General features: G+C 36.6%; 1 protein-coding gene and 1 long non-coding RNA gene across 5 annotated transcripts in view; one reads left to right on the top strand and one right to left on the bottom strand.

Annotated features, from left to right (window-relative positions):
• Window positions 1–27,725, top strand: part of UGGT2 (UDP-glucose glycoprotein glucosyltransferase 2) — a 125,832-nt gene that overhangs the window by 89,201 nt on the left and 8,906 nt on the right. For 3 of the 4 annotated variants that reach the window (XM_081550335.1, XM_081550337.1, XM_081550336.1), the window contains exons 26-36: window positions 178–257; window positions 3,344–3,527; window positions 4,008–4,166; window positions 4,498–4,583; window positions 7,998–8,082; window positions 12,493–12,578; window positions 13,983–14,081; window positions 15,323–15,407; window positions 17,252–17,434; window positions 19,664–19,824; window positions 20,597–20,711. In XM_081550335.1, coding sequence (XP_081406461.1) covers window positions 178–257; window positions 3,344–3,527; window positions 4,008–4,166; window positions 4,498–4,583; window positions 7,998–8,082; window positions 12,493–12,578; window positions 13,983–14,081; window positions 15,323–15,407; window positions 17,252–17,434; window positions 19,664–19,824; window positions 20,597–20,711 — 1,323 coding nt within the window. Of the gene's footprint in view, window positions 1–177; window positions 258–3,343; window positions 3,528–4,007; window positions 4,167–4,497; window positions 4,584–7,997; window positions 8,083–12,492; window positions 12,579–13,964; window positions 14,082–15,322; window positions 15,408–17,251; window positions 17,435–19,663; window positions 19,825–20,596; window positions 20,712–27,725 lie in introns of all 4 variants that reach the window. The other variant, XM_081550334.1, reaches the window with a different exon arrangement.
• LOC145529739 (uncharacterized) lies at window positions 18,430–21,204 on the bottom strand. The gene is made up of 2 exons (XR_014071322.1): window positions 21,075–21,204; window positions 18,430–20,702 (listed from the first exon to the last, which is right to left on the bottom strand). It is a non-coding gene; the product is annotated as an uncharacterized LOC145529739 (long non-coding RNA).

Here is a 27,725-nt window from a genome sequence, read left to right as displayed (position 1 = left end):
CAAATTGCTACATTTGTCTGTGCCTAGGCTATAAAAGTAGCTACCTCAGAAAGATGTTGTGAGAATCAGATGAGTTAACAGATGTCAAGTATTAATATAGTTCCTGGTGCATAGTAAATACTCAGTAAATGTTAGCTATTAATATTAATTTCAAATATGGGAATTTTTTTCTAATAGGTCCTTGGCAAGATTATCAACATGAAGTTAAAGTTGTTCATGAACTGCAGGAGTAAACTTTCAGAAGCCCCTTTAAAGAGGTCGGTCTACGTGAACATAATTTCATTTTGAAAAATTTGCACATGCTACAAGGAAAGAATCTTAATTACTATACCTGTTTTTTTCTTCACAAAATGCTTAGTTGAAATAGATCAGAGATACTTTATTAACCTTAAATGATATAAAATTAAGGTAACGTAACCAGTAAAATTCACCCAATATAATTGTAGAATTTACATGGATTATGTCCATCTATGGGTATTTTTAAAAATTTGATTTAGAAGTACCTATTTAGAAATATACAGTGGGTTGCAGCAACATGGATGTACTTTGAGATTATCATACTAAGTGAAGTAAGTCAAAAGACAGCCATTTTCAGCCATGAAAATAAAAGACGCTTGCTCCTTGGAAGAAAAACTATGACAAATCAAGACAGCATATTAAAAAGCAGAGACAGTACTTTGCCAATAAAGATCTGTCTAGTCAAAGCTATGGCTTTTCCAGTAGTCATGTATGGATGTGAGAGTTGTACCATAACAAAGGCTGAGCGCCTAAGAATTGATGCTTTTGAACTGTGGTGTTGGAGAAGACTCTTGAGAGTCCCTTGGACTGCAAGGAGATCAAATCATTCAATCCTAAAGGAAATTAGTCCTGAATATTCACTGGAAGGACTGATGCTGAAACTGGTCCAATACTTTGGCCACCTGATGCAAAGAATTGACTCATTAGAAAAGACCTGGATGCTGGCAAAGATTGAAGGCATTTCTGCTGCCATATGATATCATTTATATGTGGAATCTAAAATATGACACAATGAAGGTATAGGTTACATTTAGTACCTTACTAAGATTTTTGTCCTCGTAATTCATTCATTTTTCATACTTCTTATTTTTCTTTTGTATTTCAAATTTTATTATGTGTTTCTAAATCTCATTTTAGCCACTAATTGAGAGGTCTTTCCATGAGTACAGAGTTTTTACTCACACAAGTAGGAATCCTCTCCACAAAGTCTCTGTAGAGCTTTGGGATATATGATAAAGAGTGAGAATATTAAACACAATCTAGCACAATCTGTTAGAAGGGAAAGAACTTGACTTCTCTAAAGTGAAATAATAGCTAATATACCAGATAGATGCTGCAAGTGGTTAATAACTGTGCACAAGACAAAAACTGTTGAACTCGTTTTAAACTATGAGTTCAACAAAGTCTTATATACTTAGTAGCATATATTAAAGAAACTAGTTGACACATTAATTCTGTTGACCTAAAACAAATAGATTGCTAGATATTTCTCCAGAAAAGATGGGTTTATTCAGGATCAGCAGAGAATTGCAGTTCATGGTCAGCAACCACAGAGTGCCATGTATAAGTCTCGACACAAGGCAGAGGAAGGAGAACTCTTAGAGAGGAAAGAAAGTTGGCGTAGGGGGGTCTGTAGTAAACAATGAGCCCATGGCTTCTCATGTCTCAGTCCTTGCCAGGGAAGAAGAGAAGTCTTTGTTCTTCCTATTGGGCTATGTTATCATCAGAGGCTGTGAGTACTCCCCAGTGTAGTTTCCTGATTGTATTTGAGGTTTCTGTTTATTAACTTTTTCTTTTTTACAATTCATAGACCTTAACTTCTAAAATACTGTGTCATTCTTCTCCGAGATGACAGAGGTTATGGGCAGGAATTCCCTCAGTTCCTCCTCTGTCTCCTGTACTTCTCCAGGCTTCCTGTGTGGTATGGGAAGAGTTGTCATCTTACCTCTAGGTGATCCTGTGTTTTGCCATTTATTTCTAGATCCTTGCTTTTATCGCATAGTTCCTTGTTCCATGTCTCTAACCTCTCTACTAGCCCTTTTCTTTCAGTCTCAGAAGTTATTCAATTTTTAAAAAGAAAATAAACTGCTCCCTTAACTTCCTCTCCTCTGGAGCCCTGCCTGTTCCTTCTCTTCTCCATTTTTGGTCATGTCAGGTTCTCTGAAGTGTGGCCAACCACCCTCTTCATCTCTCATTCACTTGTACCTCCCACTGAAGTTAGTGTTTATCCTCTTTGCCACTGGATTATTTTTACTAATTCACAAAGACATTGCTGCTTGCAAAATCCATAGGATACTTCCAACTTAATGACATTTCTGCTGCCTTTGATATTTGATAGTACCCGGTACTTGGTTTGGACTGTGTCCTCTTCACCGTCTCCTCTTACTCTCTCTTTTTTGACTCTGCCTCTGGGGATTCACACCCTACCTAGATTCTCCTTGAGTGCAGGTTGTACCTGATGATTTGCTTCTAATGAACAGGATATGGCAAAAGTGAGGGAATGTCTCTTCTGCAATTAGGTTATAAGAGGCTGTGACTTCTGTCTTGCTGGCATTCTCTCTCTCCTGCTCTTGTGTGCTTCACTAAGCTTGCTGGAAATGCTCTTGTGCTAAAGACTGAGGGCGATCTCCAGCCAAGCACTAGTGAGGAGCTGCGGGAGCCTGGGGGTGGATTCCTCCCCCATGGAGTCTTGAGATAACCACAGCACAGCTGACACCTTGATTGTAGTCCCAAAATAGTGAAAGTCACTGTTCTTAGTAATATAACTATTTCTTACTGCCTAAGACACTGGAAGGTAAGGTTAAAATACACTAATAATTGCTGGTACTTCTGAAAGTTCTGTTAATAAGCAGCTGCTTTGAACTCACTCCTGTTTGTTTTTAATTGCACTTTTTAAATTAGTACCAGAACTTTAGCTTAAATTTTACTTTCTTTCTGGTTATCATTTCTCTTACTATTATTAATAGTGCTGAGAGCTAATAAAATCACTAAAAATAGACCGTGGTCACATTTGAAGAAGGATCAGTGAGTGAACACAGGTCATAAACTCCTGGAACCTGCATAAGTCAGTGTATCTTAAAGGGATTCATGTTCATTAAGAAATAATTAACAAGGGTATATAATATACACAGTCTTATAATAGATAATAGTATAAACAAAATAATGATTGTCTACCATTTACATAAGCATTAACTTCAGTATAGTGTGTTTTTAGTCTTTTTAAGACTTTCTGGTCATGTTTTTAAGCCATTTGTGATTTTAAAATATTTTAAAAGAAATCTCAGTTTTGGTCGCAGTATGTATTTTATCCGTTTTCTGCCAACAGCTTTTACCGTTTTGTTCTGGAACCGGAACTGATGTTAACAGCTAATGATATTACTGGACCAGTGGCAAAATTCTTGGATATCCCTGAATCACCCCTTCTAACCCTCAATATGATCACTCCTGAAGGCTGGTTGGTTGAAATAGTACACAGCAACTGTGACCTTGATAATATTCATTTAAAAGATGTAAGTTATAAAGTTATATAAAGAAATACAAAATGCTGTAGGGATTAGGGATACAGGTTAATGAAGTATATGAAGTTCATCACTAGAGTAGTAATAATTCAACAGCTAGTTAAGAACCCAGCTAAAGTTGTTGAAACAAGTACTTTTTTCAAGAAACCATTTATTTCTTGTACTTAAAAACAGTAAAATTATGAGAACTGGACTCAGCAAGCACCCATCTGTGCTCACATCTCTTTTATGATTTTGGTGTGTATATCATGATGGTGGAGTAGAGCTGGTATTACAGGAAAGGAAGAAAATTAACCATAAGCTTTAGTGTTCAAGAAATTCACTCAGCTGTTAGGTTCACTCATCTAAAAGGAAGACTTGAGACTGCCCCCAAAAATACTTTGGCTAATAATAAAATAATCACGTGTATTTATTACAGAATTTACATTATGAGACTTACTAACCCCAAAACAATGACATATGTCCTCCTAGATTGAGAAAGCTGTCACAGCAGAATATGAACTAGAATACCTACTACTCGAAGGACATTGCTTTGACTTAACGACAGACCAACCTCCTCGGGGTCTGCAGTTTACGCTGGGCACAAAAAATAAACCTGTTGTGATAGATACAATAGTGATGGCCAATCTCGTAAGTACATACATACTCAATTAGAAGTTTTGGTGAAATCCTCTAAGTTTTCCTAATAATAAGATGAAATAATTTTTATCCTGCTGTTGCTGTATAGCTCCCAGGGAAAAAAAATCCTTCAATATGATAATTTAAACAAGAATGAAGGGGGTTGTAGATTCAGAATATGCTTTTATAGGTTATTACAAAATCTTCTTTCTTGGAATTCATTTATGGAAATTATTCCACAGTTAGTGGAATACTGTTGGAATATTCATGAATAATATTCCTTGAACAGTTGGATGTTGTTTTCATTCATGTGACTGTGATCATATTTTTCTCATCTTAAAAGGGATATTTTCAATTAAAAGCAAACCCAGGTGCTTGGATACTGAACTTACGCCAAGGAAGATCTGAAGATATTTATCAAATAGTTGGGTGAGTTACATAAACAACTTTTTTATAAAATTTTATAAATTTTATAAAATTTTTATATATAAAAAAGTTTTTAGTGGGATATAACCAAGATCATCAAAACAACTAAAACATTCACAAATACCATCATTATAAAACAAAAACTACTTATAAAACTGTAACATTTATTTTATCATTGTTTTATTTCAAAAATACAAAAGGTATGCCTAATGTATACATCTTATTCTTTACTCCATCTCCTTATTATTTTCTATAGAATTTTCCATTTTAACACTGCAAACATATTTATTGTTTAATGACTATATAGTATGTATATCTTATATAGAAAAGCCATTATCTATAAATTATGTTCAGTTTTTCATTTTTATAGATAAGAATTGGTTTCTCAGTAAATTTCCTACTCATCAATGAGCCTAGTACAAAGCAGATATCATCATATTTTTTCTATAAGGAGCCAATAGTAAATATTTACTGTTTGAGGGCACATATGATTTTTGCCAATATTGTTTTTTTCAACAACCATTTTAAAATGTAAAAACCATTTTTAGTGCAGGGGCCATACAAAACTCACCTACCAACTTGATTTTGCTCACCAGCCAGTTTGCCAACACCTGTTGTTGTTGTTCAGTCGCTAAGTCATGTCCAACTCTTTGCAGCCTCATGGACTGCAGCACGCCAGGCTCCTCTGTCCTCCACCATCTCCCGGAATTTGCTCAAATTCATGTCCATTGAGTTAGTGATGCTAGCTTACTATCTCACCCTCTGCTGCCCCCTTCTCCTTTTGCCTTCACTCTTTCCCAACATCAGGGTTTTTTCTAATGAGTCAGCTCTTTGCATCAGGTGGCCAAAGTATTGGAGTTTCAGCTTCAGTGTCAGTCCTTGCAATGAATATTCAGGGTTTATTTCCTTTAGGATTGACTGGTTTGATCTCCTTGCTGTTCAAGAGACTCTCAAGAGTCTTCTCCAACACCACAGTTCAAAAGCATCAATTCTTCAGCACTCAGCTTTCTTTGTGGTCCAACTCTCACATCTGTACATGACTGCTGGAAAAACTGTAGCTTTGACTATACAGACCTTTCTTGGCAAAGAGATGTCTCTGCTTTTTAATATGCTATCTAGGTTTGTCATAGCTTTCCTTCCAAGGAGCAAGCATCTTTTAATTTCATGGCTGCAGTCACCATCTGCAGTGATTTTGAAGCCCAAGAAAACAAAACCTTCCATTGTTTCCACTTTTTTTCCTTCTGTTTGCCATGAAGTGATGGGACTGTCTCTGGTGACCCTCCTGGGCATAGCTCATAGTTTCATTGAGGTATGCAAGCCCCTTCCCCACAACAAGGTTCTAATCCATGAAAGGGTTGCCAACACCTAGTAAACTTTATACCTCTTAATATCTGTAGGAGGAGGTTTAGTTGCTAAGTTGTGTCCAACTCTTGCGACCCCATGGACTGTAGCCTGCCAGACTCCTCTGTCCATGGGATTCTCCAGGCAAGAATACTGGAGTGGGTTGCCATTTCCTTCTCCAGGCTTAATATCTTTAATTTTTCATTTATTTCAGCAAGTATTCATTGAACACCTATTATTATAATAGGCAGTGTGCTCAACAAGGATAATATAGGGGTAGAGGTTATTGTGCCTTTTTCCCATTGTTTTTCCCCTTTTCCTTTTAGTGCCTAGAACATGGTGTCATTCAGCAAACATGCTTAATAATTTTAAGTACACAAAGCTGAGAATGCTCAATTTTTTTTAATGCTTTTATTTTTTATTGAATGAAAAGATTCTTTAAATTCTGAAGTGCTTTACAATTTTCAGAAGTTTCACACACATAATTTCATGTAATTCCATAATAACACTTTTTTCCCTGTCGCTCTAGTGCACTGCCCTCCTTCCCTTTCCCCACTGGTAACCACTGCTTTGTTCTCTATATCAGTCAGTCTGCTTCTGTTTTGTTTTATTCCCTAGTTTGTTGTGTTTTTTAGATGTCACATATAAGTGATATCATTCAGTATTTGTCTTTCTCTGTCTGACTTATCTCACTTAACATAATGCCCTCCAAGTCCATTTATGTTGCTGCAAATGCAAAATTTCATTCTTTTTTAATGATTAAATGGCTGTACACACACACACACACACACCCCCCACCCCCATGGCTTCTTTATCCGTTCATCTGTTGAGGGATATTTAGGTTGCTTCCATATCTTGGCAATTATAAGTAAAATTGCTATGAACATTGGGGTGAACATCTATCTTTTCAAGTTAGTGTTTTTGTTTCTTTCGGGCGTATACCCAGGACTGAAATTGCTGGGTCATATGGTAGTTCTATTTTTAGTTTTTTGAGAAATCTCCGTACTGTTGTCCACAGTGACTGTACCAGTTTACAGTCCTACCAACAGTGTAAGAAGGTTCCCTTTTCTTCATATCCTTGCCAACATTTGTTATTTGTGTTCTTTTTTTTGTGATAGCCATTCTGACAGGAGTGAGGTGATAGCTCACTGTGGGTTTGGATATTTCTAGTTCAAAAGTTGGAATACTTTTTTTTTCTAGTGATTATATTCCTGGGCAGGGCTGTGCCTCCTACTGTGGTTTAGGCACCTCATCAGAGGAACTGGGAGTAAGAGTCAAAGGCATATGATAGTCAGTGTAGCCCTAGAATCCCCAGGTTTTCATTTTAGAAGAATTTTCAAGCGTGCGTTATAAATCTGACTGAATCCAAAGTATCTACTAATTTGACATCTGTTGTTTTCCGTCTTTGATAAAATTCAGTTTTATTGTGTTTTTTACAGTAGGATTTTTCAGTTCATAGTGAAAATACTATAAAAATGTTTTGAGCAAAGTTGTCATATTTGATTGACTTATGCAGTGTTGAAAACTGACAGTGAAATACATAATGTGTAATATAAAATAGCTTCAAGTGATGCAGATGGACATGAGAGACACATTTTCAGTCTCATAAGTTTAACAGTGCTTTTCAAATTTTGGTATTTGAAAATGGCTAATAGATACTGAAAAATAGTTGTATGGTGTGGAATTCCTTTTGTTATGCTTTATAAACAACTGAAAGTCTAGAAAATGTTTCATATTTTAATTATTGCAATATATGAAAGATTACTTTTGTGATAATCTTAACTATACAGTGTTAAAGATATGCAGTAATTACTTTTCTCAGTTAGGTGATATCAAATTTACTGAGTTATTTGTGTATAATCTTACTTATATTAAGTTAAAATTGGGTAATTTTGAAAATTATAGTATATTGCAGCATACCTTAATTGACTATACAAACAGTAAATATGACATATGCACAAATGAGATTATACTTACAATTATTTCAGAATGAATTTATTCTGTGATTTATATGATTATAATTGTATGTCTTTTCTTAAATTGGGCGTAAACATTTACATGTTTTTGTGCTTCTAGGCATGAAGGAACTGACTCTCCACCAGACCTAGGAGATGTCATCGTTGTTTTAAACAGCTTCAAAAGCAAAATACTGGAAGTGCAAGTGTGTGAGGCCAAAACACTTCATAGACTTTGTTCTTAATATTAAGAATTATCTTTTTTGTTATCAATTAATTTTTATTTTATAAATAATTTCAGAATTTTACTACCTAAAATGTCATTGAAACTCTGGCAATGAAAGGAGGAAGAGAATTAAATCATGAAAGGAAAGCAGCATACTTAAACATAGAAGAAAAGAATTTTTTTAAGTTATGATGTATCTACTATATTTGCAGCCAAATAATGTTATAAATTGTGCTTCCCTGGTGGCTTAGCAGTAAAGAATCTGCCTGAGATGCAGGAGACGCGGGTTCAATCCCTGTGTCAGGAAGATCCCCTGGAGGAGGGCATGGCAACCCACTCCAGTATTCTTTCCTGTTGTATCCCATGGACAGAGGAGCCTGCCGGGCTATAGTCACGGGTCACAAAGAGTCAGATATGACTGAAGCGAGTGAGCATATTATAAATTAACCTTTGGAGGTGAGATTAGCTATTCCTTTCAACAGGATAAACAAAGTGATTTTTTTTTCCTTTACAGAAACAAAAACCAGAAAAATTTTTAATGATGGCTGGGTTAATTCTTTTGGATGAACCCACCTACTTAATACTTGAAATCAGTAAAAAAAAAAAATAGTTGGGCGAAATGTTTATTAACATTTTAAAAGCAGTGAGGAGCTAACAGTAATGATAACAAACCAAAATTAAACAGAAAATGAGAGCCTAGTGAAATGAGCAAGCACAGAAGCTTCTTATAACCCAAGAAAGCTGCTGTTGTCTTTGAACATTTGTCCATTCTGGTTCACTTGAACTATCACTGTGATTTAATTTGCAAGGTGATGGGGACAGAAATTAAAACCCTGGACCCTTACAAAGTGGGTAATTTATTAGAAGACCCTCTCTGCTATAAGCTGGCTATAGCGTATAAGGATGAACCATAGTAAAGCATACCACACAATCTTTTAGCCAAAATTAATACCATCTAAGGAGAAGGCAATGGTACCCCACTCCAGTACTCTTGTCTGGAAAATCCCATGGATGGAGGAGCCTGGGAGGCTGCAGTCCATGGGGTTGTGAAGAGTCGGATACGACTGAGCCACTTCACTTTCACTTTTCACTTTCATGCATTGGAGAAGGAAATGGCAGCCCACTCCAGTGTTCTTGCCTGGAGAATCCCAGGGACGGGGGAGCCTGGTGGGCTGCTGTCTATGGGGTCACACAGAGTTGGACACGACTGAAGCAACTTAGCAGCAGTAGGAGCAATAGCCTCTAAATAATGGCGAAGGACAGGGAAACCTTGCACACTGCAGTCCATGGAGTTACAAAGAGTCAGATATGACTTAGCAACAACAACATGTTACTGTTTGAACAACAACAAAGCAATCAAGGGAACCCTGAACCTTGAATTTGTACTAAAATGGTTCCATATAGATAAGGTTTTACAGGCATCTGACAGAAATATCTGTATATCTCTGGAATAACATTACTATATTCAAATACACAAAACCAGCAGAGACAATGAGTAACAGAAAGCAGATATACAAACACTCCATATGTTAGCATTATTGACAGAGACACTGAAACAACTATGCCTACAGAGTTTAAAGAAATAAAGGTCAAGCTCACAAACAATTGCAGGGAATAAAAAACTATAAAAAGTGCATATCTGATTTTTTTAAAGTAGAACTTCTAAAGCTGAGCAATACAATGACAAGAGAATTCAGTTTTTGGCTTTAACAGGCCTCAAGAGATAGTGAGTTGGAAGATAGACCAAAAGAAGTATCCAATATGCAACAGAGAGTATACAAAAGGCATAGAGAATAGAGTGCGAAATCTAAGACACCAGGGTTACATTTAAACCTGGCTCTGCCACTCACTCGCTGTGTGACCTTGGACAGATTGCTTAACCTCCTTCTATCTCATTTTCCTTATCTATCATACGGAGTTAATAATGGAATCCTCCTTATATGTCTGCTTTAAGAGTAAGGTAATTAAGCTTTATAAAGTACTTTTGAGTGTTTAATACAGTGCATTTAAATGGAGTTCAAGAAGGTGATGAAAGACAGAATGAGGTACAGGTATTATTTGAAGCATAATAGTAGGCAGCCAGAACTCTTAACTTATATACTGCATAGATCTTAAACTATCAAATTAATCAAAATTTACCTTGCATCCCATATCATAACCTGTTCCTTGTCATCTCTGCTCTTTATCCTTGATCAGTGTATACATGTTTACACTCACCTTTGATACTGTTTTTCCTATATTGACCTTGGCTTCTTTTCTCAGGAGCGGAAACTTACATTCTGGCCTTGATACATTTCCTTCTAATCATTTCAAATGAAAACCCCATAAACTCAGAGCAGCTGCTTAAGTTACCAGGTCAACCGAAGCCCTTTAGGACCAGCATTCCAGCTAGTATTATCCTAGACCTACAAACAGGAGAGGAAAATATTATTTCTGCTGGGAGACTTGAGGTGTTTTAAATTTGAGGAATTTTGACCATTTAAAAATTACTTTATTAAGTTTTCTTTTTGATGAGCTGAATTTTTTCACTCTCCGTTTTGGCTCTAATTTTACCTATTCTTGCCTGGTATAGAGCAGGTCCGACTCCTTCACCAAAGTCATCAAATCTTTGTTGAGGGTGATAGTCATGCCATGCCTGACGCATACGTTCTACAGCCTAACCATACCTAGGTCCTTCTGTTGTTTTTTAATAACAGTTCTGTCTGATCACCTTCCGTGTTTCCAAATTACACAAAAGGATGGGAAAAGGGGAAGAGAAAAGATAAGCAACACAAAGGGTCAGCCCATGAATTCCAGTAGCTCACCAGTAGGAATTCCAGGAAGGAAGAACAGAAAATGGAGGAGGGAAAAGTATACCACAGATCAAGAGAGGCAAACCCATTTGCATCAAGGGGTCCACAGATTAGAATGAGTGAGAAATGGCCCACACGAGATCCTGGAAGCTACCAAAGAGAAAAGACAAGTCACTTCAGTAACGTTAGAATGACTCTAACAGTCGCATCAGATGTTTTATTTTTCAAGACAACAAAACAAAGATTTCAGTGTTTTGAGGAGAATTATTTTGAACCTGGGATTCTTTAGTCAAATATTCTCTGAAGGGTGAAGGGTTAGAAAAATTATCTTTCACACATGTTCTTGAAGGTGTTTGCCATCACAAAGAGAATAAAGAACAAGAAAGGAAAATGGGTATTTCAAGAAATGTTGAAATTAATGTGAAAACCAATGCAAAGAAAGCTTGAAAGAGGCAGTTCATTGTTAAGCCCCAAGAAAAATGTCTTCAAGAAGATAGGAATTCCAGATGATTAAGTAACATCAATAATAAGCTGGAAAATATTAGGTATACGATGAAGAAATATCTTACCACAAGAAAAATACAATAAAATTCCAAGAAAAAAATACTTATCTACTGATGTGAGAAAGCGGAATCCGTGTGAGCCAGGAAGAGTATAGTGGTTGTACCATCGTAACTGTGGAGGAAATGTAGTGACCTTTCAGACTCAATTGAGCAGTATTTACAGTGTCACAATATGTACTTTTAATTTTTTTTCAAGTTGTAGAATAAACAGTGCAAAAGATACAGTTATATTGACCAAGGTAAATAAATTTTATCCATGTTAACAATGCTAAAGTAAAGGTTTCGCTAATGTAAGTTGAGACAAAGGGAAAGGTAGAGATGCTAGTATCCTTATCATAGGATATGTGCAAGAGAAACTTGAAATTGTTGGAATAAAAAATATAGATTTAAGGATTACTTAAAGTTACAAAAATACTCAGTAGAAAAACTAATGATAAAGATAGTATTACCAGAACCTCCAGACAAAGAGGGGAAGGTAAGAGTGATACAAGTAAGCTACTCGTCTTTTGTAACAAAGAATAAATAATGTCTAAACTCTGTGAAGCAGATATACAGTAGATGACATCTACAGTTGATAAATCAGTAAATACAAGTGTCACATTATTTAGCAGTGTGGAGGTTATTACAAAAGAACTGAAAACAAGAGACTGAACGGATGGTTGAAACCAGATTGTATATATAAAGTACTAATATCTTTTTTGGCTTCATTTACTGTAACTATTTAGGGCTTCCCTGGTGGCTCAGTTGATAAAAGAATCCACCCGCAATGTAGGAAACCTAGATTCGATCCCTGGATGGGGAAGATTCCCCTGGAGAAGGAAATGCCAACCCATTCCAGTATTCTTGCCTGGAATATCCAATGGACAGAAGAGCCTGGTGGACTACTGTCCAAGGAGTTACAAAGAGTCAGACATGACTAAGCAAGTAAACCACATCTTAGATTTACAAGGGTCACCTGCCCAAGATATTTCTATCCATGCAGCATAATATTTAAATCTATAAAATTCTAAACTTTTTCTTTACCATGCTATCTAGGTACAGAAAAATCCAGATAAAATCAAGGAAGATATCCTTTCCGATAAAGGTGAAAAGAAAAAAGGAATGTGGGATTCCATTAAAAGGTAATTACTAATGAATGTTTTAACGTATAACTATAGACCCATCAAGAGTCTAGTGTGTGGAAGCCCTGCACATGGTAAACATTTAAGTTAAGCAGAGATCTTGTCTAGAAAGGATAAGACAAATACATAAATGTTACTGATACAAGATAGGAAACTGGAGCCGTAAGACAGATGAGCATAGAGGGCTATTCAAACCAGAGGAGAGAAGGAACCTCAGAAAAGACTGGGGGGGAGTGCATGGCTAAGATACATTCTAAAGGATGGACAGAGAGAGAAGGTACCTGGCTACCTGAAGTCAGAAAGATTGGGTATGTTTCTTACGGAACAGGAAGTAGCCCAGGTTAACTGAGATGTTAAATATCATGGGAAATATTTAAGTTAGGTTGGGACCTGTATTAATCAGAAAAGGAATATATTGGCTGACACATTCAAAGAGTTTAGGAGCAGAGCTGACTTTGAGCATTCAGGTGATGTGGTCCAGAAACTCTTTCTGCAACACATAGTTCTATTATCTGTGCTGCCTTCACTTCCAGACAAGTGTTTACAAGAAAGAGCTTGCCCAGTTTAGGCCTCTTTTTCTGTAAGTTGACTTCTTGTTTGATGAGAAGAATGATGTTACTGTCCCAGTATGCTGTTGAACTGGTTCCTGATCAAGAAAGTCTCAAACTCACTCCTTTTGAGATGAGGTCTGAGTAGACTTGTTTAGAATCTGGGCATTTTAAAGAGTATCTGTTCATGAGCTTCCATTGAAACCAGAAGGTAGAGACAGAAAGGCATAAAGATACTGTTAAACTATGGCGTAGCCACTTACTGTGCAAAAGGGATACCAAAACAAAGCGCTGCTTTGTTTGAAAGAGAGAAGATAAGTCTTGAGGGGTAGTGACTCCTCCAGATGCATAAGTGTATGTTAAGAGTGCTTTCACTTTTATATCTTAGTTTCAATCCTAACTTCAAATGATTTTTTTCCTCTCCTCCCTGAATCAACTGTATTTTTCTTAGTTGGGGGTTGACAGTGAGAAAACATTTCAAAAATACCTCTGTCGTAACAAAAGCCTCAGTACATTGCATGTGGCCATGGCATGCCGCAACTCATTCTGTGCTCTTAAGATAACTTTTGTAACTCACAAAGATTCAAAAGTATTATCTCATTAACCTACAGAAAATATAATTGCATTCTGTGTTGTCCATTTTTAAAAAATCATAAAATTTCAAGTTATATATTGTCACATTTAAATATAAATCATAATTTTTAGGGTAAGTACTTATTTACAGTGTACTAACCATTCATTTTGAAAAGCATTCCTGTTTTTATCTCTTATCAGATTCAGTACTTTATTTAGGTATGTAAAGTGTGCAGATGTGTATTAAGAAATTAATGATCAGTAGTTTTTTTTTAATTCCAAGTTTCACAAGGAGGCTGCATAAACAAGAAGATAATAAGGAAAAAGATGTTCTAAACATTTTTTCAGTTGCTTCTGGCCATTTATATGAACGCTTTTTAAGGTAGGTATTTTTTTAATCTAATGTTTTGGAAAGGAATAAACTTACATGGTCCGAAAATAATTTTTAAAGTTTAAAAGAATGAAAGAAATTACAGTGAAAAAAATCTCCCACCTCTGTTCCCTTTATCCCCCATTCACTTTCTCACAGGAAACCAATGTTATTATTTTCATACCTGCCAAAGATATGTACAGACAAGCTCAAATGTATATTTTTTAACTCGTTTACTGAAATAACACAGTACATACTGCTTTGCACCTTGCTTTCTTTTTTTTTTTTACCTAAACTTAGAAGTGTATTTTCTAAACACAATGAAATTTTAAGTTTGATTTGAAATGCCAATATTCTTTAAGGTTAGAAAATGGACATATTTTGTAGTAAGATGTGAAAGAAAAAAGAATATATGGTAAGTTTTCTTTTTCTGGTAAAGAAATACCTTGTTTTATAAAAAGGAGGAGTCTGAGAAGAGAGAGCAATATTTATAAACTACAAAGGGCTATTTTTTTAACTGTATATATAGAAGGATCATAGAGAATGCCTCAAAAATATTTGAAGATGTGTTGACATTGTAAGATGGTACTTTAGATACATCTATATCTTCTCCAAGCAGAGATCTAGAATAGCAAAACACATGGCCTATCCAGTGTATTTATCAAGATAGACAGGCTGTTGGGGCCTTCAAGGTTTGTCCACCTGCTATTAATGACACAGGGCTTCCCCGGTGGCTCAGTCAGTAAAGAATCTGCTGGCAGTGCAGGAGGCATGGGTTCAATCCCTGGTCAGGGAAGATCCCCTAAAGGAGGGCATGGCAACCCACTCCAGTATTCTTGCCTAGGAATTCCCATGGACAGAGGAGTCTGGCAGGCTCCAGTCCATAGGGTTGCAAAGAGTCGGACACAACTGAGATAATGACACAGTAATAGAGCCAAGATTAGACTTTAGTTAAACTAAATACTGTTTCAGACTAGCTTTTTTCTATTGTCCACTGGAACAAACAATCAATTAATTTAGTCTATATCAGGCATATATATGTATACATATGCATGTATATCTATAGATATACCTATATTACATTCTTACACGTTACATACTTGATGAGTAGCCATAGTATTTGAAGACACTGCACTCTATTTCTGCATAATTCATAGTGAAAAACTAGTTAATATCTTTATATTTAAATGCCTTAAGAGAAGTAGGTTGAACCCCTATTAATGTGAATTTATTGAGTTTATTGTTTTATGCAGAATTATGATGCTTTCTGTTTTACGGAACACAAAAACACCAGTGAAGTTCTGGTTTCTTAAAAATTATCTCTCACCAACATTTAAAGTAAGTACATTAATTTTTTATATAGAGTGGTTAGTATTTCAATAGTAAATTATTTATATCATTGTAACATTTATGTAACATTCCTCTTTTCAAAATGAGTGTTTTGAAATGTATATTTACTCAAATTATTATATATAATCAATTAAAATTTGGTATTCAATATTTTTTATCTGGCTTGAAAATTCTGTGCAGGTTTTATTTAAAGCAGTGATTAAAAGGACAACAGGAGATGGTTTATTTTTAAGTAAACTCAAAATTAGGATTAGTGGATTTTCATGATAAAAGTTGGCAATGAAAAATATGTGCAGATTGTTAATTTTAAAAATTAGATTTTTGTCATATTTTTACAAAGAAAGGCAAGAACAGTAGTATCCAGAACATATGAAAACTGTGCCACAGAAAATAGTTTTGACAGAGCCGAGAAGAGTGAAGGCTCTGGTATCGCATGCAGTGTGTGGTTGCTGTGGTCCTGCGGGCACTACCGTTAGTGTCTGCGGCATTTTATGTTTAGAACGTCTGTTCCCCTTTACTTAGCTCCACACTTTTGCCCCATTTCTTCCTATTAATCAAATTCCTGGCAAGTTAGGGTCTGTTTTGACAGCAGCTAAAGGAGTTCTCTTTCCAGATCCAAACCAGTGGTGAAAGCAGAAATAAAAACAGCCAACCATGCTTTTATTCCTTGGTATTGCCAGGTACATTTCTGAGTACTTTACCTCCATTATTCAGTTGCTCTACATAAAGTGCTATTCCCAGAAAACCAAGACTCAGAAGTTACACAGCTGCCTTGCACAACTGGGAGGTATCCAGGACCACCCCTAAGTTCAAGAACCCACTGGGTCTCACAGAACTCAGAAAAGCAGTTACACTCAGAGTTACATAGTTTATTACAGCAAATGGATGCAGATTAAAATCAGCAAAGCAAAGAGACACACAGGACAGAATCCAGGGGAGACCAGAGCAAGCTTTCCTTTTCCTGTCCCAGTGGAGTTGTGTGCACAGAGCTTGTATCTCCTAGCAGAACTGCGACAGCAAACATGGAGTGTTGCTAATTTAAGAAACCCATTCAGGCCTCATGTACAGGGTTTTTATTTGGGGTTGTGTTTTTAATCCTTGAAGTAAATATTCACAGATCTCAGATACCTAAGAATATAATTTATCAGTTTACAACTCATTTTGTGTGTGTGTGTGGTTTTTTTTTTACACCTTTCACATCTTCTGTCTCTGATCAACCAGCATGTGGACATGTGCATGAAGTGTTTGATTCATAGGTGTTTCAAGATCCAGAGGCTTTCTTTTCTATCATTAAGTATTTTAGGTCAAACACTAGTAGTAAAACTAGAGGAACAGTTATCTTAGTTAATTAATAAGCTGTCTAATAAATATAGTGTACCTATTTTTTTAATGTCTTTAAAGGGCTTCCCTGGTGGCTCAGATAGTAAAAAATCTACCTGGCACTCAGGAGACCTGGGTTCAATCCCTGGGTCAGAAAGATCCCCTGGAGAAGGGAATGTCTACCCTCTCCAATATTCTTGCCTGGAGAATTCCATGGACAAAGAAGCCTGGCGGGCTACACACATCATGGGGTTTCAAAGAGTCAGACACAACTGAGTGACTAACACTTTTTTCACTTTTCATGTATACTTATATTTTTATATTTGTCAGCATAATCATATTTCTTATTAATAGGTATAAGTTGTAGAAGACAGTCATTTAAGACATTTTACCAATTCATTTGTAACATTTTGTAGTAAACTCTTAACTTTTAAAATGTTAACCTTTTTTTCTGAAACAAAAACTACTTTCTGTTCCTTAAACATATTCTTTGATTTGTGTGTGTGTTTAAGGAGGTGATTCCACACATGGCTGAGGAGTATGGATTCCAATATGAACTAGTCCAGTATAAGTGGCCCCGGTGGCTTCATCAACAGACAGAAAAACAGCGGATTATTTGGGGTTATAAGATTCTTTTCCTTGATGTCCTTTTTCCTCTTGCCGTGGACAAAATCATTTTTGTTGATGCTGACCAGGTAATAAGATCAACTATTGTTTTAAAGAGTACTGTAACTTTTTTACACTTCTAAGTATAGGACACACTTTATGTTGCTGCTATTTATCGCTATCTTTGTTGCCATGCTACGTAAACATAGACATAATTTTGATATATAAGCAAAGTATCTTTTATAAAGATAATCTACCTTCCAGGGGAAAATCAAAAGTTTTGCCAGAAGTACCAGTTATTCCTTAAGACATGACAATTTTTCCTCTGAGGTAGTTTTTTTTGGTAGTTAAAAATAAAACAAATACTTATATAAATCATCACAATAAGAGTAGCTATATGAATTCCTGTGGATATGAGCTGAAATTTGTTTAAACTGTTTCTTCTTGCTGGAAAAGTTGGCAATTACACACACTCAACTCTCTTTTTTCCCTCTTCAGCAGCATTCTTTGGCAATTAGCAATAACCAAATCCCATTATTCTACCACTTTAAAAAATCCTAGTTTGGCCAAAAAAAATTGTGGTCCTCAGCTTTCAACAGAAATTTTTATGATCTTTACTCTTCCCTCCTTACCTGCCTTTATGATCGTTAATGGTAAAAAATAATAATAATAAGTACTTTTAAAATACACAGAATTTCTCTTAAAGCCTTTAAAAATACACAGAATTTCTAAAAACAATAATATGTAAATATAAATGTTATATAAGTTAAATGCACAAGTTAGTATATTATTTAGTACTAAAGTATATTTTCAAATCCTATTTTATAATATACTTCTGTATTATATCTATGTATTCTAAATTCTGTTGTTTTTGTATTGTTTTCCAAATTGATAAACGTGAATAATTATAATTAAAAACTAAGAAAATAGGCAAAAGTGTAATGAAGTATTTCCAAACATATTAACATAAAATTGATTTCCCTTTCCTATTATATATGCAGTAATATTTTTCTAGCAGGCTAGAGTCTGTTAAATCAAACATGCTAATATTACTTCATTGAAGCCATTGAGAACAATCAGAAGATTTTTCTTTATGATTCAAATTAACATTTGCCAATATATTTACAGTAATAGAGATATACCATAAAAATTGTTTTGAATTTTTAGTCTATACCTTGAGAAATTAAGAGCTGTGTACTTATATATTTAATTCCTTACCGAAATATGTTTTGTTCAGAATACCTTGATTGTAAATCAAAACCACAATGAGATATCACCTCACACATGTCAGGATGGCTATCATCAGAAAGAGCACAAATAACAAATATTGGTGAGGATGTGGAGAAAAGGGAACCCTCCTACACTGTTGGCGGGAATGTAAATTGGTACGGCCACTGTGGAAAATAGTATGGAGGTTCCTCAAAAAAACTTTCTCTAGAACAGCCGTGTGACCCAGCAATCCCAGTCCTGGGTATGTAGCTGAAAGAAACAAAAACACTAATTCGAAATGATATATATATATCCCAATGTTCATAGCAGCATTATTTAAAATTGCCAAGATAGGAAAGCAATCTAAGTGTCCATCAACAGATGAATGAATACAGAATGTGATACATGTTACTACTCAGCCATAAAAAAAGAATGGAATGTTGCCATTTGCAGCCACATGGATTGACTTGGAGGGCGTTATGCTCAGTGAAATAATTCAGACAGAGAAACACAGATATGGTATGATATCACTTACATGTGGCATCTAAAAAGTACAACAAACTAGTGAATAAAACAGAAAGCAGACTTATAGAGAACAAACTAGTGGTTACCAGTGGTGAGAGGGAAGTAAGGAAAGGCAAATATATGGGGAGGAGATTAAGAGGTACAAGCTATTAGGTATAAAATAAGCTACAAGAATGTATTGTACAACATGATGGATATAGCCAATATTTTATAATAACTATATGAAATATAACCTTTAATAATTGTGAGTCACTATCATATACCTGTGACTTATATACTATTATGTATCAACTGTACTTAAGTTTAAAAAATTTAAAAATACCTTGATTAAAAGTGATGTAACAAACTATTCTTATTAATGAGGAAAACCACTAACATACAGACTAGGTATGTAAATTTTAGGTTTCTTTTAACCTGTGAGGACAAGGGGGGAAAAATAGAAACTTGGTAAACTCATGTTGGATGAAAGAACTGTGGGGAAAACTCAGTTCTGTCTTTTCCACAACAAGATAATGATGACTTGAGAGTCACTTTAAAAGGGCTTCTATTATAGGCTTCATCAGAGAAACTGTTCTGTTATTTAGATTGTGAGACATGACCTGAAAGAACTTCGAGATTTTGACCTGGGTGGAGCTCCTTATGGGTATACTCCCTTCTGTGATAGCCGCACAGAAATGGATGGATATCGCTTCTGGAAAACAGGATACTGGGCATCACATCTTCTAAGAAGGAAATACCATATCAGGTAAGAAAATGCATACTCGTATCTTTGAGTGAATAATTTTTTGAATCACAAGGCTCAGTTTTCTTTGAAATTATAAAATATCAACAACCAATTATACAGTGCTTGTTACCTACCAGTCACTCTTAAAAGATTTAACATCTATTAACTCATAAAATCTCTATGACAGCCTTTTGATACTGTTATCATCCCTATTTTATAGATGTGAAAACTGAGGCATACAGCATTTTTGTACCTTGCCCGTGCTTGTGCTGCTAGTCCAAAGCTGAGCCAAGAGTTAAACCCAAGTAACCTGACTCTACTGTCTGTTCCTAACTACTGCAGAAGATTTAAACTTTGTTTATCACATAACAGAATGAAGATACTGTCTTCAAAGCTGATATGATGGGGACTTCCCTGGTAGCCCAGTGGTTCAGACTCACGCTCCCAATGCAGGTTATGGGAACTAGATCCCACATGCCGCATCTGAGACCTGGCGCAGCCAAATAAGTTTTTTTTAATTTGAAGAAAGAGCTATTACTGTTTTGTAGGGCCATGAGTTTCAGGAGATCTTAGGAAAACTTGGCGGTGACCTTAAGAGGATGTGGATCCTAACAGCATCAAATCAAACCTCAAATTCCTTGGAAATAGTATTAGACATCGGGAGCAAATTATGAAAGGATTCATTGTTGTTAGACCCAAGGAAATCTAAAGTTGATACCATCACTGTAGTCACTAGAGGAAAGTAAATATACATAAACAACACTGGCTGTCAAGGAGTATACATTTCTTGCAGCGCCTTATACGTGGTGGATCTCAAGAAGTTCAGGAGAATTGCGGCAGGTGACAGGCTCCGGGGCCAGTACCAAACTCTCAGTCAAGATCCAAACAGTCTTTCAAACCTAGATCAGGTAAGTGAAATATTTATGGAATAATTTTCAGTATACATAGATTGCTGTAACCCCCTGCTTATAAACATCAAAATCTTGTATTTTCAACCTTTCTTCCCTTTATACAATTTTGTACATATTTTTTCACTTTAAGCCCAACATTGTCAGAACTAAAGTATTTGATCTTGACTTTTCCATCCTTAAACCTCTTTCCACTGTGTGTCCTCACTATGTTACCCTGTCTTTTTCTCACCTGCCTCCATCATCATTTAAATGTGTCTGTCTCCCTCCCTCACTCTTCCCCTTTCTCTTCCTTTCTCTCTTTCTCTCTGATCTTTAAGATAAATTCCCTTCATCCAGTGCCCTCCCTGGATACTGCCTTACATTTTGTTTTTCCTCACAGACAAATACTTTTTTCCCATGTCCTCTTATTTCCTCACTGTGGTCCCCTTAACTTCCTCAGAAGGAAAAGGCAACACACTCCAGTATTCTTGCCTGGGAAATCCCATGGACAGAGGAGCCTGGCAGGCTACAGTCTGTGAGGTCACAAAAGAGTCAGACACGACTTAGCAACTAAACAACAACAACAAAAAGACCCTGTAGCCCTTAGTTCCCGCTATTCCTTCTTTCCAGTGAATAACAAATATAAGTTCTTATTAGAACCATACATATTTGTTCATTCATTCAGCAAGTATGTGTTAAATACTTACAATGTGTCAGATACTTTCCTAAGCCCTGGGACATCAGAAAACAAAGCAGAGATCCTTAGCTCCTGGTGCTCTCATTCTAGTGGTAAAATAACCAAATAAATCAGTGAACAGTATTTAAAGGTAGTGAGTACTTCAGAGACAAAGTAAAACAGGAAAACATGATAGAGTTCAGAATGGTGAACAGGGGTTAGGGTTTGCTGTTGTAAATTGAGTGGTCACAGATCTATATGAAGATGACATTCCAATGGAGGCTTAAGAGCTGACTGTGCAGAAATTGGTGAGAATTCCAAACAGAAAGACTATTGAATACAAAGGTCCCAAGGTGAGAGTGGGCTTTACATGTTTGAGGAATAGTACAGATGGAGAGAAAATAGTCTGATATAAGGGAAAAGAGGTAACAGAGGGTCTAGATAACACAGAAACTTGAGGCCCTTTGTTTAAAAGTCAAACAAATGTAATGTTATAGGTCAAAATACTAATGATTGATTCAAGACCACAAGGATGAATGACCGATTTAAAAAAAAAAATCATTCTTGAAAGTTGAGAGAACTCGCCATATGTATGTGTGCAAATGCAAGGTAGTGTCTGCAATATTGCCGGTTAGTTTTAAAAAAAATGATGTTGAGTCCACAGTAAACCCCAGTGACGTTCCAGATTTAGATTATAAATACCACATTTTTATAATTCAGTCATTTCCCCGGTGGGTTAATCATAAGGAACCCTATCTGCCTGTGGATAACTGAGGAAAAGACCAGTTTTTCAAACAGACCAGCAAGCATCTGAGGGACTCTCCCAGCACAGCATCACTATATCTGGAGAATAGTTGTCCTTTCTCTAATATATTTGACTCCTGTTCCTGCAGTCCAGTAAATGCTTCTCTCTAAAGTCAGAGTAATATCTTCTTATCCAGTGAACACTTTTTGCTTATTTGCCTTCTTTGCAACACGAGTGTTTTCGGCCTCACCTTTCTTGAAACTCCCTTGGCTTTCATAATACCAAATCTTCCTGCTTCTTCTCTGATGTCCATGACTTTCCCACTGCAATTTATTTTAGAGCTACTCTTTTTCTACCTCTTATTTAAATATTGCTGTCCTCTAAATTTCTGCTCATGGCTCACTTCTCATTCTGTGCCCGCTCTATTAGCATTCCTACAAACACTCAGGGCTTTAATTCACAGCTTTTCTATCAAGAATTCCCAAATCTTTGGCTCTTCCCTCTCCTCTGAATGCCTAACTCGTATGTTAAATCTATTGAAATAGACACAATGATGCCCAGAACATTTCTGAAATTAAAAATCAAAATTCGAGCTACATTTCTCCTCCACTATTCCCTACATCAGCAGATACTATTCAGCTGCCTGTTACAGGTTAGGTTATCCAGGAAACAAACTGGCTCTAAATTAGCTTGCAGTAAGTTTATTAGGATGTGCTTTCAGGACCAATAGCTGTTAGAGAAGGAAAGGAAGCAGAATTGGGCAAATTCCACAAATTCAACAAAGGCCTCTGACAACCCCTACAGGGGGCTCTAAAGCTGAGATGGCCTTTCTTGATTGTCACAGTTTGCTCAGGGGGCCTGGATCTTTGTTCCTTCACCTAGATTCCCCAAACCTAGTGATATGACCCAGAGCCTCCCAGAGTTGCTGCTGCTAAGTCGCTTCAGTCATGTCCGACTCTGTGTGACCCCGTAGACGGCAGCCCACCAGGCTCCCCCGTCCCTGGGATTCTCCAGGCAAGAACACTGGAGTGGGTTGCCATTTCCTTCTCCAGTGCATGAAAGTGAAAAGTGAAAGGGAAGTCGCTCAGTCGTGTCCGACTCCTAGCGACCCCATGGACTGCAGCCTACCAGGCTCCTCTGTCCATGGGATTTTCCAGGCAAGAGGACTGGAGTGGGGTGCCATTGCCTTCTCCCCTCCTAGAGTTTTGAGGATAATAAGCACAGCTTCCCCAGAAAACTCACTGGGAGGGATAAGTAGGATCACTTCTACTTTGCCCCCTTGGACCCATGTCCTTGCCTTTGTGGGCCCCTGACCAATCAACCAAGCCATTCACCATTTCATATGAATTTATATATTTTTTAGCCTTAGGCTACTTCTCTTCTGTATACAAAGTAAATGATAAGTTACATCATCTGAAGTAGTTAAAATAGTTCTTAGAAAGTCAGTAGCACTAAGTACTGTATGGAAAAGAAAAAAGGTCTCAAATAATCTCAGCTTCTACCTAGAAACTAGAAAAAAAAAAAAAGCAAATTTTAAACCAAAGTAAATAGAAGAGAGGAAATGATTAATGAGTGGAGTGGAATCAATGAAAACAGAAATCAGTGGAATGAAAAATGGAAAAATTTATGTGTTTCAATAGGTTTTCTTACAAACAAAAGCTGGTTTTTTGATAAAATTAGCAAAACTCAAACTGCTAGCCAGACTGATCAGGAAAAAGATAAAAGACACAAATTACTAATATAATATAGAAATGAGAGACATGATAGCACAGTATCTATAGTTACTGAAAGAATAATGAGAAACTATTATGAACAACTTTATGGTAATGAACAACTTCGATGAAATGGACAAATTACATAGAAGACACAAACTATCAAAATACACTCAGAATGAAATAGATAACCTGAAGAACCCTATATCTATTGAAGAAATTGAATTTAGCACAACTTTCCAGGCCCAGATGGCTTCTAACTTCTACCAAACTTACGTGAAATTCTACCCAATATTAAAGAAAGAAATAGTATCAGTTCTATACAAACTCTTCAGAAAATTGATGTCCCATTACCTTTGCATGTTCTGTTGTTAGAAGAAAGTCAGTGGGTCCAGCCACACTCTAGGAGGAATACTTGCACAAGAGAATGAGTATTGGGAGGCAGGGATCACTGGGGGCCGTGTCAGAAGCTTCCTGCCACAAACCCAGATATCTATCAAAATGAGATTGAACAAAAAAGATTTTACTCAGTGGTAAAAAGGTATATTTACTGAACGGTAAAAAGGGTGGAATTATTCATCATACACATAACAACTTCGATGAATCTAAAAATTATGGTGATCTAATTAAACAAGCCAGGCCAAAAATATACATATTGTGTGATTCTGTTTATATAAAATTCTAGAAAGTGTAAACCAATCCACATGGACAAAAAGCAGTTCATGTTTGCCCAGGAACTGGCTTAGGTGTATGTAGAAAGGACAGCCCAGAAGGATTGCAAAAAGGCACAAGAAAACTTGAGGGTTATGGATATATTCAGTGAGCTTGATTGTGGTCATAATGTCACAGGAATATTTAATATGTGAAACTTATCAAATTGTACCCTTTAAATATGTACAGTGAGTGGACTGACATAAGGTTAGACATATAAATCAATGGTATAGAATTGAGAATCCAGAAATAAATTGAGAGTCCATGCATCTGTGCTCACTGGATTTTTGACAAGCATGCCAGGATAATTTAATGGAGAAAGAATAGCTTTTTTCAACAAAGATGCTAGAGCAGTAAGATGTCTACCTGCAAAGAATGAATGGAGCCCTTCCTAACACTGTATACAAAAACTTAACTCAGAATGGATCAAATGCCTGAGTGTGAGAGGATTAAGTGTAAAACTCTTAGAAAGTATTTACGTAAATCTTTGTAACTTTGGATTAGGCAATGGTTTCTTAGATATGAAACAAGAAGTATAAGCAACTAAAGAAAAAACAGATAGGACTGCATCAAAATTAAAAACTTTGTTCACGAAAGAACACAAAGTGAAAAAGACAACCCACAGAATGGGAGAAAATACTTGAAAATCATATATCTGATAAGGGACTAGTAGTATCCAGAACATATAAAGGATTCATAATTTAATAACAAAAAGACAACCAATTTTTTAAATACTCAAAGGGTTTAATAGATATTTTTCCACAGAAGTCACACAAGTGGCCAGTAAATGGATGAAAAGATGCTCAGCATCATTGGTCACTAGGTACTGCATTAAAACTACAAGATACCACGTCATACTCACTGGAATGGCTATAATAAGAAGATGGTCCATAAAAGCCCTGTCAAGGATATGGAGAAATTGGAACCATCATACACTGCTGATGAGAATGTAAAAGAGTGTAGTGTATGTGTCTGTGTGTTTTGCCAGCCATGTTTAATTGGATGGGGGCAGGTCAGAGTTTGGATTTAATGAGGACTATTTTGCCAAACATGTCCAACTAAATGAGAGAAGGGTAAGACAGTTGAGAATCTATTCAAGGGATTAAATATAATGATTAACCATGGAAATTAAGGAAAGGAGAGTGAAGATATCAGGGGTAAATGACAGTGAAACAGTGGTGCAATCAGGTCCCAAAGGGGATCAAAGGATATTGATATCTGAGTACTTGGAGTAAGCTGAAAATCTAGAGGTAGTCAGAGGGTGGGAGTATGATGGGAGAAAGTGGCTGAGATAAGATGACAGACCAGGTTATTTAAGGATTTAAAGAATGGATTTCCAGGAAAAGGGGGTTCAAAGAAGGAACAGTCAAGCTTTTTTTTTTTTTTTAAATTGATAAGACTTTCTTAGAGCAATGTTAGATTTACAGGGAAAAAATTGAGTAGAAAGTACAAAGAATTCTCATATTTCTGGGCCCTATTCTGTTCCATTGCTGTGTTTGTCTATTCTTTTACAAATCTCTGTTTTAATTACTAGAGAATTTATATGAAGATTTTCAAATTCAGTAGTATCATCCTGTTTGTTATTCTTCTTCAACACTGGGTTGGCTATTCTGGGAGTTCTATGTAGACTTTAGAATCAGTTGATATCCACAAAATAACTTTCTGGGACTTTGATTAGGATTGTGTTGAATTTATAAATTGAGTTGGGAAGAACTGACATCATACCAGTATTGACTCTTTCTGTCTGTGAACATGAAATTAGTTCAGTTCAGTTCAGTTGCTCAGTCGTGTCCGACTTTTTGCGACCCCATGAATTGCAGCACGCCAGGCCTCTCTGTCCATCACCAACTCCCGGAGTCTACCCAAACCCATGTCCATCGAGTTGGTGATGCCATCCAACCATCTCATCCTCTGTTGTCCCCTTCTCCTCCTGCCCCCAATCCTACCCAGCATTAGGGTCTTTTCCAATGAGTCAACTCTTCGCATGAGGTGGCCAAAGTATTGGAGTTTCAGCTTCAACATCAGTCCTTCCAATGAACATCCAGGATTGATCTCTTTTAGGATGGATTGATTGGATCTCCTTGCAGACCAAGGGACTCTCAAGAGTCTTCTCCAACACCACAGTTCAAAAGCATCAATTCTTCGGCACTCAGCTTACTTCACCGTCCAACTCTCACATCCATACATGACCACTGGAAAAACCATAGCCTTGACTAGATGGACTTTTGTTGGCAAAGTAATGTCTCTGCTTTTACATATGCTATCTAGGTTGGCCATAACCTTCCTTCTAAGGAGTAAGCGTCTTTTAATTTCATGGCTGCAGTCACCATCAGCAGTGATTTTGGAGCCCAAAAAAATAAAGTCTGACACTGTTTCCACTGTTTCCCCATCTATTTCCCATGAAGTGATGGGACCAGATGCCATGATCTTAGTTTTCTGAACGTTGAGCTTTAAGCCAACTTTTTCACTCTCCTCTTTCACTTTCATCAAGAGGCTCTTTAGTTCTTCTTCACTTTCTGCCATAAGGGTGGTGTCATCCACATATCTGAGGTTATTGATATTTCCCCCAGCAATCTTGATTCCAGCTTGTGTTTCTTCCAGCCCAGCGTTTCTCATGATGTACTGTGCATACAAGTTAAATAAGCAGAGTGACAATATACAGCCTTGACGTACTCCTTTTCCTATCTGGAACCAGTCTGTTGTTCCATGTCCAGATCTAACTGTTGCTTCCTGACCTGCATACAGGTTTCTCAAGAGACAGGTCAGATGGTCTGGTATTCCCATCTCTTTCAGAATTTTCCACAGTTTATTGTGATCCACACAGTCAAAGGCTTTGGCATAGTCAATAAAGCAGAAATAGATGTTTTTCTGGAACTCTCTTGCTTTTTTGATGATCCAGCGGATATTGGCAATTTGATCTCTGGTTCCTCTGCCTTTTCTAAAACCAGCTTGAACATCTGGAAGTTCACGGTTCACGTATTGCTGAAGCCTGGCTTGGAGAATTTTGAGCATTACTTTACTAGCGTGTGAGATGAGTGCAATTGTGCGGTAGTTTGAGCATTCTTCTGCATTGCCTTTCTTTGGGATTGGGACGAAAACTGACCTTTTCCAGTCCTGTGGCCACTGCTGAGTTTTCCAAATTTGCTGGCATATCGAGTGCAGCACTTTCACAGCATCACCTTTGAGGA

The sequence above is a fragment of the Giraffa tippelskirchi genome, chromosome 12 (assembly GCF_054371585.1).
Source record: "Giraffa tippelskirchi isolate mGirTip1 chromosome 12, T2T-mGirTip1v1.2.pri, whole genome shotgun sequence".
NCBI lineage: Eukaryota > Metazoa > Chordata > Mammalia > Artiodactyla > Giraffidae > Giraffa > Giraffa tippelskirchi.
This window is presented reverse-complemented; position numbering and strand designations above follow the sequence as displayed.